Source organism: Oncorhynchus mykiss, chromosome 1 (genome assembly GCF_013265735.2).
Source record: "Oncorhynchus mykiss isolate Arlee chromosome 1, USDA_OmykA_1.1, whole genome shotgun sequence".
NCBI classification, from domain to species: domain Eukaryota; kingdom Metazoa; phylum Chordata; class Actinopteri; order Salmoniformes; family Salmonidae; genus Oncorhynchus; species Oncorhynchus mykiss.
Genome location: NC_048565.1, coordinates 49,857,916 through 49,880,203, shown reverse-complemented (window position 1 = coordinate 49,880,203; position 22,288 = coordinate 49,857,916). Strand labels below are relative to the sequence as shown.

The following is a 22,288-nucleotide window of genomic DNA, read 5'->3' as shown; positions in this document are numbered from 1 at the left end:
AAAAGAGACATAGCAATGAATTGCGTGAACAATGAAGATTGTTTTTTGTTTTTTTAATTACAATACAATAACAAATAAAAACAGGATGTTTTAAGAAACAAAATAAAATAAAATTAAGGCAAATAAACAAAAACAACAAAATAACTACAAGCTAATTGCAGTTTCAAAAGTTAAAGTACCTCAAAAGAAATTGAATAAGGTCAGGGGTTACAATTGTATAAACCTATTATATAGTTGTAAGAATACATATTTTTTTTGTTATTGTCTAATTCTAGAGATTTTATAAGCACAAATATATTGCATTTGGGGATAGATTTCAAATGTTTGTTTTTGTGGATGTAAAATTTACCAGAGGGAATGAAAAAAATGTATGACTAATTCAGTAGCTTTGTTCTCATTTCAATAATAACATTAAATATTTAATTGTAAATACATGGGCCTTATTAACAACTTCAAAGAGTCAGACTAATAAAAATTTGTCTAATAGTTTCCCCCTTTTTTTAAATCACAGGCAGATGTAATCTAAGTCCATGAATTTAGACAACACGTTATTACAGGGGTATATTTTGTGCAATATAATAAAGTGAACTTTTTACTTTATTTCATATAAAACAGTTGTGAGGGAGCAACCAAGCTTTCTTTCATTCAATTTCAGTAGTCCCCTTAATGTATTATTACATTTCTTATCCAGCAGGGTGCAACATTCTAATATAAAATGGGCATCTATATTGAAATGTTCTCCAAAACATAAATGAGATGTAATTAATTAAGTCCTGAAGGTATTGCTTTGTAAAGTTGAAGTTGGAAGTTTACAAAAACTTAAATAAATCCCTAGTCTGCTGTTCCCACATGCTTCAAGAGGGCCACCATTGTTCCTGTTCCCAAGAAAGCTAAAGTAACCGAGCTAAATGACTATCGCCCCGTAGCACTCACTTCCGTCATCATGGAGTGCATTGAGAGACTAATCAAAGATCATATCACCTGACACCCTAGACCCACTCCAATTTTCTTACTGCTCCAATAGGTCCACAGGTACATCGACAACAGCTCAGCATTTAACACCATAGCTCGTCATTAAGCCCTGTGCAACTGGGTTCTGGACTTTCTGACGGGCCGCCCCCAGATGGTGAGGGTAGGAAACAACATCTCCACCCCGCTGATCCTCAACACTGGGGCCCCACAAGGGTGCGTTCTCAGCCCTCTCCTGTACTCCCTGTTCACCCATGATTGTGTGGCCATGCACGCTTCCAATTCAATAATCAAGTTTGCAAACGACACGACAGTGGTAGGCTTGATTACCAACAACGACGAGACGGCCTACATGGAGGAGGTGAGGGCCCTCGGAGTGTGGTGTCAGGAAAATAACCTCACACTCAATGTCAACAAAAGAAAGGAGATGATTGTGGACTTCAGGAAACAGCAGAGGGAGCACCCCCCTATCACATCGATGGGACAGTTGTGGAGAGGGTAGTAAGTGTTAAGTTCCTCTGCGTACACATCACAGACAAACTGAAATGGTTCACCCACACAGACAGCGTGATGATGAAGGCCCAACAGCGCCTCTTCAACCTCAGGAGGCTGAAGAAATTTGGCTTGTCACCAAAAACACTCACAAACTTCTACAGATGCACAACCGAGAGCATCCTGTCAGACTGTATCACTGCCTGGCACGTCAACTGCTCTGCCCACAACCGTAAGGCTCTCCAGAGGGTAGTGAGGTCTGCACAACGCATCACCGGGGGCAAACTACCTGCCCTCCAGTACACCTACACCACCCGATGTCACAGGAAGGCCATAAAGATCATCAAGCACAACAACCACCCAAGCCACTGCCTGTTCACTCTGCTATCATCCAGAAGGCGAGGTCAGTACAAGTGCATGAAAGCTTGGACCGAGAGACTGAAAAACAGCTTCTATCTCAAGGCCATCAGACTGTGAAACAGCCATCACTAACATTGAGTGGCTGCTGCCAACATACTGACTCAAATCTCTAGCCACTTAATAATTCAAAATTGGATGTAATAAATGTATCACTAGTCACTTTAAACAATGCCACTTTATATAATGTTTACATACCCTACATTACTCATATGTATATACTGTACTCTTACCATCTACTACATCTTGCCTATGCCTTTCGGTCATCGCTCATCCATATATTTCTATGTACATATTCTTATTCATTCCTTTACACTTGTGTGTGTGTGTATAAGGTAGTTGTTGTGAAATTGTTACATTACTTGTTATATATTACTGCATGGTCGGAACTAGAAGCACAAGTGTTTTGCTACACTCGCATTAATATCTGCTAAACGTGTATGTGACCAATAAAATTTGATTTGACTTGACTTTGGTTGGAGTCATTAAAACTTGTTTTTCAACCACTCCACATATTCCTTGTTAACAAACTATAGTTTTGGAAAGTTGGTTAGGACATCTACTTTGTGCATGACACAAGTAGTTTTTCCAACAATTGTTTATTGACGGATTATTTCACATATAATTCACTGTATCACAATTCCAGTGGGTCAGAACTTTACATGCACTAAGTTGACTGTGCCTATAAACAGCTTGGAAAAGTCCAGAAAATTATGTCATGGCTTTAGAAGCTTCTGATAGGCTAATTGACATCATTTGAGTCAATTGGAGGTGTACCTGTGGATGTATTTCAAGGCCTACCTTCAAACTCAGTGCCTCTTTGCTTGATATAATGGAGAAATCAAAAGAAATCAGCCAAGAACTCAGGAAAGAAATGTAGACCTCCACACGTCTGGTTCATCCTTGGGAGCAATTTCCAAATGCCTGAAGGTACCACGTTCATCTGTACAATCAATAGCGCGCAAGTATTAAACACCATTGGACCACGCAGCCGTCATACTGCTCAGGAAGAAGACGTGTTCTGTCTCCTAGAGATTAACATACTTTGGTGCGAAAAGTGCAAATCAATCCCAGAACAACAGCAAAGAACCTGAAGATCCTGGAGGAAACAGGTATAAAAGTATCTCTATCCACAGTAAAACAAGTCCTATATCGACACAACCTCAAAAGCCGCCATAAAAAAAGACAGACTATGGTTTGCAACTGCACATGGGGACAAATATCATACTTTTTGAAGAAATGTCCTCTGGTCTGATGAAACAAAAATAGAACATACTTCCAAAGTTGTGGCAAAATGGCTTAAGGACAACAAAGTCAAGGTATTGCAGTGGCCATCAGGAAGCCCTGACCTCAATCCAATAGAACATTTGTGGGCCGAACTGAAAAAGCAAGTGCGAACAAGGTGGCCTACACATTTTTACTATTCTTTTGAATTTGTACTAGGATTGTATTTGGCTAAGGTGGATGTAAATTTCCGACTTCAACTGTATATAGAATCATGTATTGGGAAGTCGTTTCTAAAAATGTTCTATAAGAGCATATATTCCCTTTATCAAGTAAATCAATTTCAAATATTTTTCTAACCACTTAGGGAAGAATAAAGACTTGGTTTTAACAAAAATATTTGTTGTTCTACATAGGTGGTGTGTGTGGGGAGAAGCTGTGGACATAAAAGTTTCCGGGCTTGTTCGTGAAATTTAGACTGATGGGTAATTTTACTGGAGAAAAGTTGCACACTCCACAACAATTGAATAACACCCCATTTCTTAAAAATGACACCGCATATTGTGAAATTTCAAGAATGACGTCGTAGATAGGCTACTTTTTAGTCTAATGTCACATTCAGAACAACTGGGATCTCGGAAAACTCCGACTTCTGACTTCAATCGGTTCACGACAACTGGGAACTCGAAAAATAAAGGTCGAACCATAACGTCAGTGATCTTCGTGGTCGGCAAAACATATTTCAAGAAAGAAGTCACAGTTCCCGAGTTTGAGCTGTTTTTTTCCCCTCCGAGTTCTGTTGTTTTGGACGCACTGACGTCGGAAATATCCGAGTTCCCAGTTGTCTTGAACGCATCATTATTCTCCAGCACGAAGCAGCAGACAGTATACGTCTAGCTAGCTAGCTACTTTTCGTACCTGATATCGCTGGCTTTCGCACGCTTCCAAATTAGCTTTTATTTTCAAGATTTTACATTTCTTCTTTGGTGGCCACCCAAACAATAAAACTGAAGTTCTTTTAGTGAAGGTAAGTTTGCAATTCCTTACAAATTCGCATCATTTTATCCAAAATGGCTGCCCGATGCAAGCCAGCTAGCCTCGCCAGCTGATTAACGTTACTGCATAAAATGGCGTCGTGATGGATTAACATGGTCATGTTTTAATGCTGCCATGCGGTTACCGGCGTTTTATCGACACATATTGAAACATTACGAACATCTTTGTTTTCCACAAATTAATGACATGACCAGCAGTTGAACACAATACTTCCTACTAGCTAACTATCTCGCGGCTACGTTCAATGTATGCTGGGTAGTTAACGTTTGAGGTAGCATGAGTTATTGTTAGCTAGCTTATATCACAAATTGCTGATATCACGTTACCAAAGCGAGTACATGTTTTATTTAGCATTTTATAATATTTCAACATAATATAGCCACATGTCAGATGTGGCATATCAAGAAGCTGATTTAATGCCATAATCATTACACAAGTACACCTTGTGCTGGGGAGAAAAGGCCACTCTAAAATGTGCAGTTTAGTCACACAACACAATGCCACAGATGTCTCAAGTTTTGAATAAGTGTGCAATTGGCATGCTGACTGCAGGAATGTCCACCATATCTGCTGCCATAGAATTATGAACATAGATGTCTCTACCATAAGCCACCTCCAATGTCGTTTTAGAAAATGAGGCACTATGTCCAACCGACTTCACAACCGCAGACCGCTTTTATGGCATGTGGGCGAGCGAGCGGTTTGCAGATGTCAACGTTGTTTACAGATGTCAACGTTGTTTACAGAGTGCCCCATGGTGGCAGTGGGGTTATGGTATGGGCAGGTATAAGCTACAGACAACGGACACAATTGCATTTTATCGATGGCAGTTTGAATGTATAGAAATAACGTGACGAATCCTGAGGCCCATTTTAATTTTCTATTTGTGACCAACAGATACATCTCTTTTTCCAGTCATTTTTATTCCATAGATTAGGGCCAAATTAATTTATTTCAGTTGACAGATTTCCTCATGAACTGTAACTCAGTAAAATCAAGGAAATTGTTGCGTTATATATCTTTTTTGTTCCGTATAATTGAAGTTAGCTACCTAGTCGTTGCACCAGACAAAGTCAGCATTAGAATCTATCTTAGTTGAATACATCATCATTTTTGGTAACTCATGATACTAATGCATGATCCATATCTTTCTCTCCTACAGCACTGTTTTCCCCACCCCTCCCTGTTATTATTATTCTTTTAAAGATTCATCTTTGTCAAGCCGCCAAAGTGGAGAGTGTGATTGCAGTAGGGGGTGCTTCTCGTTTCAGGTATGTTCTTCCCCCAATAGGAATCCTTTTAAATATTGAGGGGACATTTCCAAACACACACACTGGGGTTTCATCAAGCAGCATCCTCTTTGCTGTGTCATTTGTACCTCATACCCCACCTGTCATGGATCAGTATGCTGCTTTTCTGAAAATCGGGTCCCTGACTTCTTATAATGTCTGATATTGTTGCTATTACAACATAGTACAGCAATTCAACAGCATAGTCTCTGTCACCCACGTGGGTATAACCAATGAGGAGATGGCATGTGGGTACCTGCTTCTGTAAACCAATGAGGAGATGGGAGGGGCAGGACTTGCAGCGCAATCTGCATCAGCAATAGGAATTACTTATATTTTAGCCCTTGGCAACGCAGACGTTCGCGTGCAGTGTGTGTGCGCAATAATTGAATAGCATAGATTCCTACATTTATTTTGCAACGCTCACGCACGCGACGCGATCGGTGTAGTCAGGGTATTAGAGTTGACCGGGGCAGCTCCAGCAGGGCAGAAATTGGACGAACAGACCCGTTGGGACGGTGCCACATTAAGCCGTTGAGCTCTTCAGTAAGGTCATTCATTATACTGCCAATGTTTATCTATGGAGATTGCAAACTTTATTCGTCACATGCGCCGAATACAAGTGTAGGGCTTACCGTGAAATGCTTACTTAGAAGCCCTTAACCAACAGTGCAGTTCAAGAAGAGTTTAGTCTATTTGGCAAATATTTTCTTAAGTAAAAAATAGTAACAAAAAGTAACACAAAAACGAGGCTATATACAGGGGGTACCGGTACCGAGTCAGTGTGCGGGGGTACAGGTTAGTTGAGGTAATTTATACATGTAGGTAGGGGTGAAATGACTATGCATAGATAATATAAACAACAAGTAGCAGCAGTGTACAAACAGGGGGGGTCAATGTAAATAGTCCCGTGGTGATTTTATTAATTGTTCAGCAGTCTTATGGCTTGTGGGTAGATGCTGTTGAGGAGCCTTTTGGTCCTAGCTTTGGCATTCCGGTACCGCTTGCCTTGCGATAGCAGAGAACTATAACTTGGGTGACTGGGGTCGCTGAAAATGTTTAGGGCCTTCCTCTGACACCGCCTATTATATAAGTCCTGGATGGCAGGAAGCTTGGCCCAGTGATGTACTGGGCTGTACGCACTACCCTCTGTAGTGCCTTGCGGGAAGATGCCGTTAGTTACCATACCAGGCGACGATGCAACCGGTCAGGGTGCTCTCGATGGTGCAGCTGTAGAACCTTTTGAGGATCTGGGGACCCATGCCAAATCTTTTCAGTCTCCTGAGGGGGAAAAGGTTTTTGTCGTCCCCTCTTCACGGCTGTCTTGGTATGTTTGGACCATGATAGTTAATTGGTGATGTGGACACCAAGGAACTTAACTTTCGACCCGCTCCACTACAGCCCTGTCGATATTGATGGGGGCCTGTTTGGCCCGCCTTTTCCAATCGTCCACGATCAGCACCTTTGTCTTGCTCACATTGAGGGAGAGATTGTTGCCCTGGCACCACACTGCCAGTTCTCTGACCTCCTCCCTATAGGCCGTCTCGTCGTTGTCAGCAAATTTTAATGATGGTGTTGGAGTTTGGCCACACAGTCATTGGTGAACAGGGAGTACAGGAGGGGACTAAGTACACACCCCTGAGGGGCTCCAGTGTTAAGTATCAGCGTGGCAGACTTGTTGTTGCCTACTCTTACCACCTGGGGCGGCCCGACAAGAAGTCCAGGATCCAATTGCAGAGGGAGGTGTTTTGTCCCAGAGTCCTTAGCTTAGTGATGAGCTTTGTGGGTGCTATGGTGTTGAACGCTGAGCTGTAGTCAATGAACAGCATTCTCACATAGGTGTTCCTCTTGTCCAGGTGGGAAAGGGCAGTGTGGATTGAGATTGTGTCATCTGTAGATCTGTTGGGGCGGTATGCGAATTGGAGTGGGTCTAGGGTGTCCGGGAGGATGCTGTTGATGTGAGCCATTACCAGCCTTTCAAAGCACTTCATGGCTACCAACGTGAGTGCTACGGGGCGGTAATCATTTAGGCAGGTTACCTTTGCTTTCTTGGGCACAGGGACTATGGTGGTCTGCTTGAAACAACATGTAGGTATTACTGACTCGGTCAGGGAGAGGTTTAAATTGTCAGTGAAAACACTTGACTGTTGGTCGGCGCATGCTTTGAGGATATGTCCTGGTAATCCATCTGACCCAGCGTTTTTGTGAATGTTGACCTGTTTTAAAGGTTTTGTTCAAATTGGCTACCGAGATCGTTATCACACAGTCATCCGGAACAGCTGGTGTTCTTGTGCATGCTTCAGTGTTGCTTGCCTTGAAGCGAGACTAAAATGCATTTAGCTCGTCTGGTAGGCTTGCGTCACTGGGCAGCTCGGCGTCTGGGTTTCCCTTTGTAATCCGTAATAGTTTTCAAGTCCTGCCACATCCGATGAGCATCAGAGCCGGTGTAATGGGATTCAATCCTAATCCTGTATTGACACTTTGCTTGTTTGATGGTTTGTCTGAGGGCATAGTGGTATTTCTAATAAGAATCCGGATTAGTCTCCCGCTCCTTGAAAGCGGCAGCTCTAGCCTTTAGCTCGATGCGGATGTTGCCTGTAATCCATGGTTTCTGGTTGGGATATGAATGTACGGTCACTGTGGGGACGACGTCGTCGATGCACTTATTGATGAAGCCGATGACTGAGGTGGTATACTCCTCAATGCCTTTGGATGAATCCCTGAACATATTCCAGTCTGTGCTAGCAAAGTAGTCCTTTAGTGTAGCATCTGTCATCTGACCACTTCCGTATTGAGCGAGTCACTGGTACTTCCTGCTTTTGTTTTAGCTTGTAAGCAGGAATCAGGAGGATAGAATTGTGGTTAGATTTGCCAAATGGAGGGTGGGGGAGAGCTTTCTATGCATCTCTGTGTGTGGAGTAAAGGTGGTGTAGGATTTTTTTTCTTCTCTGGTTGCACATGTGACATGACATGCTGGTAAAAATGTGTTCAAACTGATTTAAGTTTGCCTGCATTAAAGTCCCCAGCCACTAGGAGCTCCTCTTCTGGGTGAGCATTTTCTTCTTTGCATATGACCTTACAGAGTTGGTTGAGAGCGGTCTTAGTGCCAGCTTCGTTCTGTAGTGGTAAATAGATGGCTACGAATAATATAGATGAGAACTCTCTTGGTAGATATTGTGGTATACAGCTTATCGTAGGGTACTCTACCTCAGCCGAGCAATATCTCGAGACTTCTTTAATATTAGACATTGCGCACCAGCTGTTATTTACAAATAGACGCACACCCCCACCCTCAACTTACCAGACATAGCTTCTCTGTTCTACAGGTGCATGGAAAATCCCGCCAGCTCTATATTATCCGTAACGTCTTTCAGCCACGTCTCGGTGAAACTTAAGATGTTACAGTTTTTAATATCCAGGTGGTAGGATGATCTTAATCGTAGATCATCATTTTATATTTTCCAATAAGTGAACGTTAGCAAGAAGAAAGAATAGTAGTGGGAGTTTACTCGCTCGCCTACGGATTCTCAAAGGCAGCCCCATCTGCGTCCCCTTTTCCTGCGTCTTTTCTTCAAGCAAATTACAGGTCCTGTTCTGGGCCTTTTCCAGTGAAAGCAGTACATCCTTCTCGTTGGACTTGTTAAAGGTAAAAGTTTATTCCAGTCTGCGGTGAGTAATCGTTGTACTGATGTCCAGAAGTTATTTTCGGTCATGAGTGACAGTAGCAGCAACATTATGTTCAAAATAAGTTACGCAAAAAAAAAAAATAGCACAAGTGGTTGGGAGAATGTAAAACGTCAGCCATGTTCTTCGGCGCCATCTTTTGCGGTGTGCTCGATTTTTATACACCTGTCCGCAACAAATAGCCAAATCCACTAATTTGAAGGGGTGTCCATGTACTTCTGTGTGTGTATATAGTGTATCTACGAAACTAGGACATGTCACTTGACATTGATGTTATCCAGAGGCATTAGGGTCAGGATGCAGTCAAACCACATTGAAAGCCGTGGCTCCAAAAATTACTAAAGCTGACACTGTATAACATAAAATAGTATAGCATCAACTGTGATTTGGCCAAATATGGAGAATATTTGTGTTCAATGGGCCCTTTGTTAAGAATGGTGCAATGGTATGTGAGTGGGTGCCACTTTAATGTCCTGAGCACCAACAATGTACCAGGCACCATTGATTTAGTAAGGGGTTTTAGCTACAGTATTAGGTTTGGTAAATGTACTGCTGCAATGAGTAGTCTTACTCTGAATGTGCACATTGTCATACCAGACAGTGACACATTTTTCTTCCTCTATATTTTGGAGATGGTAATCAGCAATGTTTATCAATAAAGATTTCAGGGGTCACTCTTTCCCCTGCCACTACCATTTCAGATGTACTGATTTTTAATTCTGCACCAGAGCCTGAGCTTTTTGGATAACCAGCGATGGCAATACTTAATTTCTCCCAATTTCCACCGTTGTTTCACAGTCAATATTGCTATGAATCGTTATGACATGGGAACATTTATTTGGACTCACTTCCTTACCCTCCCAGGAGTTATCCAAAGAATATGATCTGCCTAATTTAATAATTAGTAATAAGGTATGTACTTGCTTTCCATGAAGATTAAGACCGTGGATATTATGCAACACAAATGGCTTCAGCAAAAACAAGGAAAAGTGGGTTACTCTTTATGCTCCAGATGTTGAATGTGAATAACTGCCATTGTTCTGGTCCACAGTGGCGATATCACTATGGTGATGGTAACACGGTCCGATGTCAGTCCATTGTGATTTGTCATGTCTTTATGGCTGATGGGCCTTTTTTATACTGAACAAAAATATAAGCGCAACATATAAGGTGTTGGTTTCATGAGCTGAAATAAAAGATCCCCGAAATTGTCCATACGCTCAAAGCGTATTTCTCTCAAATGTTGTGCCAAAATTAGTTTACTTCTCTGTTGGTGAGCATTTATCCTTTGCCAAGATAATCCATCCACCTGATAGGTGTGTCATATCAAGAAGCGGATTAAACAGCATGATCATTACACAAGTGCGCCTTGTACTGGGGACAAAAGGCCAGTCAATGTGCCATTTTGTCAAACACAATGCCACAGATGTCTCATGTTTTGAGGGAGCGTGCAATTGGCATGTTGATTGCAGGAATGTCCACCAAAGCTGTTGCCAGAGACTTGAATGTTAATTTCTCTAGCATAAGCTGCCTCCAACGTTTTAAAACTGTCCGCACAACTGCTGACCACGTGTAACCACGCCAGCCCAGGACCTCCACACCCGGCTTCTTCACCTGCGGGATCATCTGAGACCAGCCACCAGGACAGCTGATGATACTGTGGGTTTGCACAACCAAAGAATTTCAGAAAGTGTATCAGGGAAGCTCATCTGCGTGCTCGTTGTCCTCACCAGGATTTTACCTGACTGCAGTTCAGCACCGTAACCAACTTCAGCAGGAAAAAGCTAACCATCGATGGCCACTGGCACTCTGGAGAAGTGTAGGCTCCATGGATGAATCCCGGTTTCAACTGTTCCGGGCAGACATGGCGTCGTGTGGGCCAACGTTTTGCTGATGTCAACGTTGTGAACAGAGTGCCCCATGGTGAGGTAATGGTATGGGCAGTCATAAGCTACGGACAAAAAACCCATTACATTTTATCGATGGCAATTTGAATGCACAGAGAGACCGTGACGGGATCCTGAGGCACATTTGCCACCATCACCACTTTTTCTGCATGATAATGCACAGCCCCAATGTAACAAGGATCTGTACACAATTATTGGAAGCTGAAAATGTCCCAGTTCTACCATGGCCTGCATACTCACTAGACATGTCACTCATTGAGCATGTTTGGGATGCTCTGGATCAACGTGGACGACAGTTCCCGCCAATATCCAGCATCTTCGCACAGCCATTGAAGAGGAGTGGGACAACATTCCACAGGCCACAATCAACAGCCTGATCAACTCTGCGAAGTAGATGTCGTGCTGCATGAGGCAAATGGTAGTCACCAGATACTGACAGGTTTTCTGATCCACACCCCTACCTTTTAATTTTTTTAAAATATATCTGTGACCACAGATGCATATCTATATTCACAATCATGTGAAATCCATAGATTAGTGCCTAATTTATTTCAATTAACTGATGTCCTTATATGAAATGTAAATCTTTCAAAATGTTTGGATGTTGTTTATTTTTGTTCAGTGTATGTCCAGATTCATCTTGACAGTAACTTTAGCTTGAAGTAGGCTATAGTCCTAGATGAATAGATGCCAACAGAGTCTTGTATGCAAATTATAGGGCTCTGGGTGACAATGTATTGACTAATCTTGTGGAACCAACCATATGTTGCTTAAATCAATCAACACTTTTTAACTCTCACTTACAGGACATAAAGTGTGAAACTGTGATCAACTCTTTCAATCAGTTAAACATGTAAAATTCCTATGCATTGCTCTTGCATATTCAAAGTTGTTCTCCGTTTACCCTAACAGTGCTTCTTCGGGGGGAGGTGTTGGTAGGGGTGCACCTCAGCACTATCCCAAGACTGTCGGCAACAGGTAGGCCTACCACACAGGCATGATTCCCAGAAATCATCCTAAGGGATCCACAAATAATACATACTGGGAACCCTGTTTCAGCTAAAAGGCATTTTTTGTATGCGATCTCTATCTGAGTGGAATTGATGCTCTCTAGAATGATAAACGTCATCCTCAGTGTATTTGCTCTCCAGCATTGCAGATGTGATTTGCTGTCACCTGTATGTAGTACTGGTGGTGTATGATCACTTAGTGCCGTAGCTCAACAAAGTCTCCTTTCTGTTACTCCAGCGAGTTCCTGGGGAAAACCCCCGGGCACAGCGCTCCGAAATGGGTTCCTTCACGAAGCACTAGACGAGATGCCAACTCCAGCAACGAAAAAGAGCGACACGATGCAATCTTTAGGAAAGTGAGAGGGTGAGTGTCAAGAAACACAATTTGTCCACAAATTGGTTTAAGCTTTATTTCCTCAAAAGTTCTCAATGTGTTTGGTTTTATGCTGTGCCCTTGCCGCCTGCATGAGCACATGCTTCTCTGTCAGATGTTTACAAGAGCAAACCACCAACTTTATATGGCTAACAAGCAAATCTTGTTGATTTCCCAACCCCTCTTGATTATGCATGTACCCATGAGTTGACATGTCCCTGTTCTCTCTCCCCGCTCCTCCTTTTACTCTTTAGCATACTCAACAAGCTCACGCCTGAGAAGTTTGACAAGCTATGCCTTGAGCTCCTGAATGTGGGCGTAGATACAAAACTCGTCCTTAAAGCAATCATCTTGCTGGTAAGTAAGCCTCTTATTTATTTTCCTGTTAACCGTGTCTGCTCTTTGCAAATGTAATCTATAATTTCCTGGCATCCTCCATGTATAACTGATGCTTTAATGGATTAAAAGAAAATATATTTTTTCCCCTCTCCTCCCTCCCATCTAGATTGTAGACAAAGCCCTAGAAGAGCCGAAGTATAGCTCACTCTATGCGCAGCTATGTCTGCGTTTGGCAGAGGACGCACCAAACTTTGATGGCCCTTCGCCCGAGATCCAAACATCCCAAAAGCAGAGCACTGTAAGCATCAAGTTTTTATTTTCTGCACGGTTATGTCTAGTTGTATGGGAATCTGTATGTGCTGTACAATAGTGTAGAACCAACTCTGGTCTTCTCTTTATGTCCCAAGTGCCTGTATAGAATGTCACTGGTTCTGATGTTCAATCTCAAATGTTGTCCTGATTTTGCAGACCTTCAGAAGACTTCTAATTTCCAAGCTTCAAGATGAATTTGAAAACCGCAGCAGAAATGTTGAAAGTGAGTACCACAACTCCCCAACACGGCTCTTTTGGGACAAGGCCCACCACAAGTCCGCTCATTGACTCCCTATTGTACTTGTACTAACTTGATGTTCTCCTTCTACCAGTCTATGACAAACATGACAACCCTCTTACTTCTGAGGAGGAGGAGCAGCGTGCCATTGCCAAGATCAAGATGCTTGGCAACATTAAATTCATCTCGGAACTTGGCAAACTCGACCTCATCCATGAATCTATCCTTCATAAGTGCATCAAAACAGTATGTTCAACCATTTCAGTGTAGTTATTTTGGATTTAGTTTTGTATACCTTTTTATCATTATTTGCAACTTAAGAAACAACTTTGCAAAGCAGAACTCAACTAGACATTCTTCGTAGTTTTTACTTTTCTACTGGCACTGGTCCCTAATATGCCACTTGTATAATACCATCATCCCCCCCTTCCTAGCTTTTGGAAAAGAAGAAGAGAGTCCAACTCAAGGATATGGGGGAGGATTTGGAGTGCCTCTGTCAGATAATGAGAACAGTGGGGCCTAGACTCGACCATGAAAAAGCTAAGGTACATTCTCTTGTTCCTAGCGGTCTGTCTGCTGTCATCCCTACGGCCTGTATGTCTGTCTCTTTCTCTGTCATGACACCACTGTTCATCTCTCCCCCAGTTTGAAATGTATCAGTACTTTGGCCAAATACGCCCGCTGTGTGAGAAATGTGTCCATCTCCTAACACCACTGTTATCTCTGCCCTACAGTCTTTAATGGACCAGTACTTTGGCCGTATGTTATCCTTAATGAACAACAAGGAATTGCCCGCCAGGATCCGCTTCCTGCTGCAGGACACGGTAGAGCTGCGAGACAACAACTGGGTCCCCCGCAAAGCTTTCATCGACAACGGACCAAAGACCATAAACCAGATCCGTCAAGAGGCAGTGAAAGTGAGTCAGTGGAGAGAACTGGAATTAATGGCCTGTTCATCTCATCCTCTCTCTTTGCCGCATCCTCAAAAGGAGGAGAGACCTTGGACCTTTTCATCCAGTACAGTTGAGAAGGAGGCGAGGAAAGAGGACATGAGGAATTGAGGAAAGACCAATTGAGAACAAGCCTGTGTATATCACCATCTAAGTCAAAGTAGCATATTTGAACCTGTGATGCCCTACCTGTGGCTTCTTAGGCCAAGCTTATTGGTACAGCAACCCTATGCTTTTTATTTTATAACTGGAGCTTCCTGACAACCCCTCCGGGTCTCTTTTTTTTTCTTCTCCAAAGCAACTCTCACTTATTACACAACAGAGAGAATGCCTTCACACATCTACTAATGGAAGCATATGATTATTCAGTAGTTGCCCAGTGTATCTAAGAGTGATGAGTGACAGAGAATGCACATGGCTATATAACTACAACATCAAGAAGCAACAAATAGGATGTATTTTTTGTGTCTTTTTGAGCACTATTCACTGGAGTGTGTTTTTGTCTCCCCAGGATTTGGGTGTTTTCATCCCAGCGACCATGGCTCAGGGAATGAGGATGGACTTCTTCCTGGAAGGCCCTTTTATGCCAAACAGGATGAAAATGGAGACTCTCGGGGGACTGGCTGACATGTTTGGACAAATGCCAGGTAGGCACGGGCGTAGGTTTGTCCATCTGCCTGTCTAGGTCTCGTCCATTAACCACTTATTGTCTGCCAGCGTGTTTGAGGGGATCATTTATCACAAAATGAGTAGTTATTTGGGATGTAACATGATTTTGTAGGCCAGTGATTCTACCCAGTCTGACTTATAAAGTCTACTTCAAACATGCTCTGTGACTGAGAAAATGTGACAGCCAGATGTAAATTCTCACTCCTCTCTAACCTGTCTCCTCAGGTGGTGGGATAGGGACGGGCCCGGGGGTCATTCAGGACAGGTTCTCTCCCACTCTGGGACGTCATCGCTCCAACCCGCTCTTCAACGTCAACGGACATAACGGCCACAACACCTCCCCCCAACCACAGTCTCCGTTTGAAATTGGAGCCAACAAGTCTTTTATCAAGTCCAACCAGGTAAATAACTGGATTTGGTTTGATTCAATGCTATTTTAAATTTTTAATAACGTGAGCATTTTGGCCATATTAATGGTTTAGTAAACTTGCAGCATGTGTGTGCAACAGAGATGAGCTGTCCTTTCTTCCTGCTTGTGGAAAGGAAATGTGTCTTTTCCCGCTAGCGCCACCAATTTATGTTTCTTGTCTGGTCTGTTTTAAAGGTTCAGAATCAGCATTTCCAGAACCAGAACCACCAGAGCCAGCAACAGCAGGTCCAGTCCAACAAGGACATGCCTCCACGTTTCAGCAAGAAGGGACAACTCAACCTAGAAGAGGTACATTAACCCACTCCCCACCAGTCTGAGCGATTAGTGCTTTTTGAGATTTGTTTGACTATACAAAAAATAATAATCACAATTTTGGGTTTCGATAATAAACAAATAAAAAAACATTAACTGCGCTAATTAATACAAATCCCATGATGGTAGTGACTGCCTATGGCTGTTTATTAGTTATTCACATAAATGTAATAAAATATTTCGGTCATTGTGTATAATCTCTATAGAGCTGCTACCTATGTTGTCTGACAAAATCACAATTTTAGTATGTCTTCAAATTTAAAAAGGAATACTTTAATGAATGCTGAATACCAATACCTACCTCACGAAGCAACTGCTTTCTATTTATCCCCTTTTGATTGCGCATTCTTCTCTCTTACATAGCAGGCGTAAAAGAAACACAGAACGGACAAGTACTACATTGCACAGTTTGGGCATGATCTGATTTATCTATAAAGAAACTGCAGTGCACCTTGCAATGAGCTCACAAAACAAACAAAAAACGGAACTAAATGGAATTCAAATAATTGAACCGACCTCTGTCAATTAGTTGTTTTAAACACTGAAAAATAACCTGATAACGTCTGCAGTGTATCACCCATTGGGCTATAAAAGAGAAGTGAAAGGATCTTCTTGTATGATCGTTAAATAGTGTTGTATGTTTCTCATTGAAATTGAGGGCTGAGCACAGTTCAGAGCGTGATGTCAGATATGTCACATCAGAATGAGTCCTTCATCCAATGTCTGACAACTGTGAGCGGCCAGCCACATCCTCTAACCAGCCATTAGCATACTCTGCTGCTTCTTTCCGTTTGTTCTTTCTGTGCATCTCCCATCAGTTTTAAGAAGTTATCTAGCCGTGATGGCGAGCATGGGTTTGCAGACCGTGATGTGGTTTCTTACATTTGTTGAATTATTGGAGCGGCACTCAGCACGAGCGAAGCGGATACGTATTTTTTCATTTCGCCGGTAAGAACAGTCAAGCCAGTCTGACTAGGCTTGGGTGCCACTGCCATACAGGAAAAACGGAGCACAGTGACAGTCATGCTTGCACCTTTACATTACTGAAAAGCTAAAGTTTCTAGCCCAAACCACCAACTAACTACCTTTCCCACCAAACATTCTGATTGGTTTCATCCTTCCAACTAAAAGTCTCGATTTGACATATCGCTTTACATTAGTATTTTGGGCCCCCAAAAAATGTAATCCAAATTTGAGCAAAGTCATGTCGGAAAAGCGACATCGAGAAGAACACGAGTGAATGCACAGCAGGAGTGAAGCCACTGTCCACAAAAGACGGTGAAGACCCAAGTAATACAAAGTCCTCAAGACAACTTATCATCAGACCATATCCTGTGATTTTCTGTATCAGCAAAAAATCTAGTATAGCCCATTTTTTTACACCCCTGCTGGCTTACCCCTACCATCTAGATCTGAGTGGGCCAGTTCATTTTACATATCCTGGTGCACTTATTGGCTTGCTATCTGCTTGCAACATGACATTACTACTCTTTGGTCACTTTAGTACTACTTGCCTGATTCGCCTTCATCACTGAGGTATAATAAGAACGCACCGAAACCACCAGCACGCTGTTCCTTTCTTGACGTCAAAGCCGTGTTTGAGTTTTTGATAAATATAATTAATTTCGAAAATAGTAGTTTACACTTTTCCAAAAGACAGTTTTATATGGAAAATAATCCGTCTACGTTGTCAGATTTGTGGAAATTATATTGTGCAACCTTCATTTTAACCATAAAACGTCCAGGTTTTAAACAATTAAGTTTGTAATTTTATGAAGCATCAAATCAAATGTATTTGTCACATACACATGGTTAGCAAATGCGAGCGTAGCGAAATGCTTGTGCTTCTAGTTCCGACAATGCAGTAATAACCAACAAGTAATCTAGCTAACAATTCCAAAACTACCACCTTATAGACACAAGTGTAAGGGGATAAAGAATATAAAGATATATGAATGAGTGATGGTACAGAGCGGCATAGGCAAGATACAGTAGATGGTATTGAGTACAGTATATACATATGAGATGAGTATGTAAACAAAGTGGCTAGTGATACATGTATTACATAAAGATGATCATGTATACTAGTGATACATGTATTACATAAAGATACGTATACATATGAGATGAATAATGTAGGGTATGTAAACATTATATTAGCATTGTTTAAAGTGTCTAGTGATATTTTATATATTTGACATTTCCCATCAATTCCCATTACTATTTTTATTTATATATATTTTTTTAGCCCTTTTTCTCCCCAATTTCGTGGTATCCAATTGTTGTAGTATCTATCTTGTCTCATCGCTACAACTCCCGTACGGGCTCGGGAGAAGGTTGAAAGTAATGCGTCCTCCGATACACAACCCAACCAGCCGCTCTGCTTCTTAACACAGCGCGCATCCAGCCCGTAAGCCAGCCGCACCAATGTGTCGGAGGCTACACCGTGCACCTGGCAACCTTGGTTAGCGCGCACTGCGCCCGGCCCGCCACAGGAGTCGCTGGTGCGTGATAAGACAAGGACATCCCCACCGACCAAGCCCTCCCTAACCCGGACGACGCTAGGCCAATTGTGCGTCACCCCACGGACGTCCCGGGCGCGGCCGGTTACGACAGAGCCTGGGCGCGAACCCAGGGACTCTGATGGCACAGCTGGCGCTGCAGTACAGCGCCCTTAACCACTGCGCCACCCGGGAGGCCCCAATTCCCATTATTAAAGTGGCTGGAGTTGAGTCAGTGTGTTGGCAGCAGCCACTCAATGTTAGTGGTGGCTGTTTAACAGTCTGATGGCCTTGAGATTGAAGCTGTTTTTCAGTCTCTCGGTCCCAGCTTTGATGCACCTGTACTGACCTCGCCTTCTGGATGATAGCGGGGTGAACAGGCAGTGGCTTGGGTGGTTGTTGTCCATGATGATCTTTATGGCCTTCCTGTGACATCGGGTGGTGTAGGTGTCCTGGAGGGCAGGTAGTTTGCCCCTGGTGATGCGTTGTGCAGACCTCACTACCCTCTGGAGAGCCTTACGGTTGTGGGCGGAGCAGTTGCCGTACCAGGCGGTGATACAGCCCGACAGGATGCTCTCTCTCAATTGTGCATCTGTAGAAGTTTGTGAGTGCTTTTGGTGACAAGCCGAATTTCTTCAGCCTCCTGAGGTTGAAGAGGCGCTGCTGCGCCTTCTTCACGATGCTGTCTGTGTGGGTGGACCAATTCAGTTTGTCTGTGATGTGTACGCCGAGGAACTTAAAACTTACTACCATCTCCAATACTGTTCCATCGATGTGGATAGGGGGATGTTCCCTCTGCTGTTTCCTGAAGTCCACAATCATCTCCTTAGTTTTGTTGACGTTGAGTGTGAGGTTATTTTCCTGACACCACACTCCGAGGGCCCTCACCTCCTCCCTGTAGGCAGTCTCGTCGTTGTTGGTAATCAAGCCTACCACTGTTGTGTCGTCCGCAAACTTGATGATTGAGTTGGAGGCGTGCGTGGCCACACAGTCGTGGGTGAACAGGAAGTACAGGAGAGGGCTCAGAACGCACCCTTGTGGGGCCCCAGTGTTGAGGATCAGCGGGGTGGAGATGTTGTTGCCTACCCTCACCACCTGGGGGCGGCCCGTCAGGAAGTCCAGTACCCAGTTGCACAGGGCGGGGTCGAGACCCAGGGTCTCGAGCTTGATGACGAGTTGGAGGGTACTATGGTGTTAAATGCTGAGCTGTAGTCGATGAACAGCATTCTCACATAGGTATTCCTCTTGTCCAGATGGGTTAGGGCAGTGTGCAGTGTGGTTGAGATTGCATCGTCTGTGGACCTATTTGGGCGGTAAGCAAATTGGAGTGGGTCTAGGGTGTCAGGTAGGGTGGAGGTGATATGGTCCTTGACTAGTCTCTCAAAGCACTTCATGATGACGGAAGTGAGTGCTACGGGGCGGTAGTCATTTAGCTCAGTTACCTTAGCTTTCTTGGGAACAGGAACAATGGTGGCCCTCTTGAAGCATGTGGGAACAGCAGACTGGGATAGGGATCGATTGAATATGTCCGTAAACACACCAGCCAGCTGGTCTGCGCATGCTCTGAGGGCGCGGCTGGGGATGCCGTCTGGGCCTGCAGCCTTGCGAGGGTTAACATGTTTAAATGTTTTACTCACCTCGGCTGCAGTGAAGGAGAGTCCGCATGTTTTGGTTGCGGGCCGTGTCAGTGGCACTGTATTGTCCTCAAAGCGGGCAAAAAAGTTATTTAGTCTGCCTGGGAGCGGAAGTTAGAATAGCAATGATCCAAGGTTTTTCCAGCCCTGGTTGCGCAATCGATATGCTGATACAATTTAGGGCATCTTGTTTTCAGATTAGCCTTATTAAAATCCCCAGCTACAATGAATACAGCCTCAGGATATATGGATTCCAGTTTGCAAAGAGTCAAATAAAGTTTGTTCAGAGCCATCGATGTGTCTGCTTGGGGGGGAATATATACGGCTGTGATTATAATCGAAGAGAATTCCCTTGGTAGATAATGCGGTCGACATTTGATTGTGAGGAATTCTAAATCAGGTGAACAGAACGACTTGAGTTCCTGTATGTTGTTGTAACCACACCACGTCTCGTTAACCATGAAGCATACGCCCCCGCCCCTCTTTTTACCAGAAAGATGTTTGTTTCTGTCGGCGCGATGCGTGGAGAAACCAGCTGGCTACACCGACTCCGATAGCGTCTCTCCAGTGAGCCATGTTTCCGTGAAGCAAAGAACGTTAGTCTCTGATGTCCCTCTGGAATGCTACCCTTGCTCGGATTTCATCAACCTTGTTGTCAAGAGACTGGACATTGGCGAGAAGTATGCTAGGGAGTGGTGCACGATGTGCCCGTCTCCGGAGTCTGACCAGAAGACCGCTTCGTTTCCCCCTTTTACGAAGTCGCTTTTTTGGGTCCCCGGCTGGGATCCATTCCGTTGTCCTGGGTGAAAGGCAGAACACAGGATCCGCTTTGCGAAAGTCATATTCTTGGTCGTACTGGTGGTGAGTTGACGCTGCTCTTATGTTCAGTAGTTCTTCTCGACTGTATGTAATGAAACCTAAGATAACCTGGGGTACCAATGTAAGAAATAACACGTAAAAAAACAAAAAACTGCATAGTTTCCTAGGAACGCGAAGCGAGGCGGCCATCTCTGTCAGTGCCGGAAGACATGTCTTACCTTCAAAGTAGCCTAGCCAAAATATAACTATAGAAATGTTGAGGGAATTATTTTATTAACACGTAATATGTTAAGTTTTTGTTTTAAGTATCCCTATATTTCTGTTATTACGGGGCTATCACTCAGTCAAGAGTGCGCCTGCGCAGGGAGTCTTGTTGTTGATGGACCTACCCTTGAGTGGAATGGCTACCTTGTAGTGTGTTCATATAGTATATTAAACTTTGTTCAACTGTAACCTTGTCGTTGTGTCATTTGAGTTAACATTGTAGTTATTAACCATCCTCTGCTACCAATGTGCCACCTCGCTTCGACGAGAAGAGGCCGTACGAAAGTTGGAAAAATGAACTTGGAATCTGGACTAATCTGGACGAGAAAAAACAAGCACTTGCGGTGGTATTATCGCTCGAAGGAAGAGCGAGAGATACAGCACTGGAAATATCCGTTGAGGATTTGAACAAGGATGACGGTATGGGAACTTTGATCAGAGCACTGGATTCTATATTTCTTAAAGAAGAGAAAGACTGTGCCTACGAGGCATATTCAAACTTTGACAGTGTTACGAGAGATATTTCGGTTGCAATGACTGACTACATCATTGATTTCGAACAGAGGTACAATAGGATGCGCAAGTACGACATGGTTCTCCCGGATGCAGTGTTATCTTTCAAGTTGCTAGATACTGCCTGTCTGGATGGTAGGGAGAAACAGTTGGCTTTGACTGCTTGTACTGTGCTGACTTTTGCATCAATGAAGTTGGCACCTAAAATAATTTTTGGTGAAAAAATGTCTGTCGCGCCAATAGCAGATGGAATGCAAGTGAGTGACGCAGCACATTACACTGAGCAGCAGAGAAAAGGCGCCAACAAGTCACATTCTCAAGACAACCAGAAGAGGGTGCCATTTCCCGGCACAAATCCACTGGACAAATATGGAAGATCAAAATGTGCTATTTGTCAAAGCACTTACCATTGGGTTAAGGGCTGTCCTCATAAAAATTAGTTAAACTAACAGAGGAAAATGTAAACACAGAGCAGTGTATCATTACACTGTTTTCAAATGAATCTGCTTCTGACACTGAGATTTTTATAGTTGAATCCTTAGGATCTGCTGTGATTGATACTGCATGCACACGGACAGTGTGTGGTGCAAAATGGCTTGATAGCTATGTCAGTGAACTAAATATGAAAGAAGTACAAAATATGATTGACACACCAAGCAACAGAACTTTCAACTTTGGAGATGGGAGAATTGTCCATTCTACCAAGAGTTAAGACACCAGCAAAAATTGGTCAGACAAAGTGTCACATTGAAACAGAGGTGGAGCCTACAGATCCTTGAGAGTAGCAAAGCTACCCTCAAGAAGGCAGAGGCTGTACTAGATATAAAAATGACAAGGTAGTGATGTTTAAACAACCAGTGACTCTTGAACTTACTACCTCAGGCCA

At 43.3% G+C, this 22,288-nt stretch overlaps 1 protein-coding gene across 1 annotated transcript in view; it reads left to right on the top strand.

The window, feature by feature from the left end:
• The first annotated feature begins 3,711 nt into the window (after positions 1-3,711).
• The window catches only part of LOC110524413 (eukaryotic translation initiation factor 4 gamma 2), a 28,115-nt gene continuing 9,538 nt past the window's right edge, over positions 3,712-22,288 (top strand). Inside the window, exons 1-13 of the mRNA XM_036979394.1 lie at positions 3,712-4,129; positions 5,321-5,429; positions 11,951-12,016; positions 12,287-12,412; positions 12,676-12,778; positions 12,927-13,058; positions 13,229-13,295; positions 13,405-13,556; positions 13,745-13,855; positions 14,045-14,227; positions 14,772-14,907; positions 15,155-15,330; positions 15,534-15,647. Coding sequence (XP_036835289.1) covers positions 13,473-13,556; positions 13,745-13,855; positions 14,045-14,227; positions 14,772-14,907; positions 15,155-15,330; positions 15,534-15,647 — 804 coding nt within the window. The 5' untranslated portion in view covers positions 3,712-4,129; positions 5,321-5,429; positions 11,951-12,016; ... (3 more) ...; positions 13,229-13,295; positions 13,405-13,472. The remainder of the gene's footprint in view (positions 4,130-5,320; positions 5,430-11,950; positions 12,017-12,286; positions 12,413-12,675; positions 12,779-12,926; positions 13,059-13,228; positions 13,296-13,404; positions 13,557-13,744; positions 13,856-14,044; positions 14,228-14,771; positions 14,908-15,154; positions 15,331-15,533; positions 15,648-22,288) is intronic.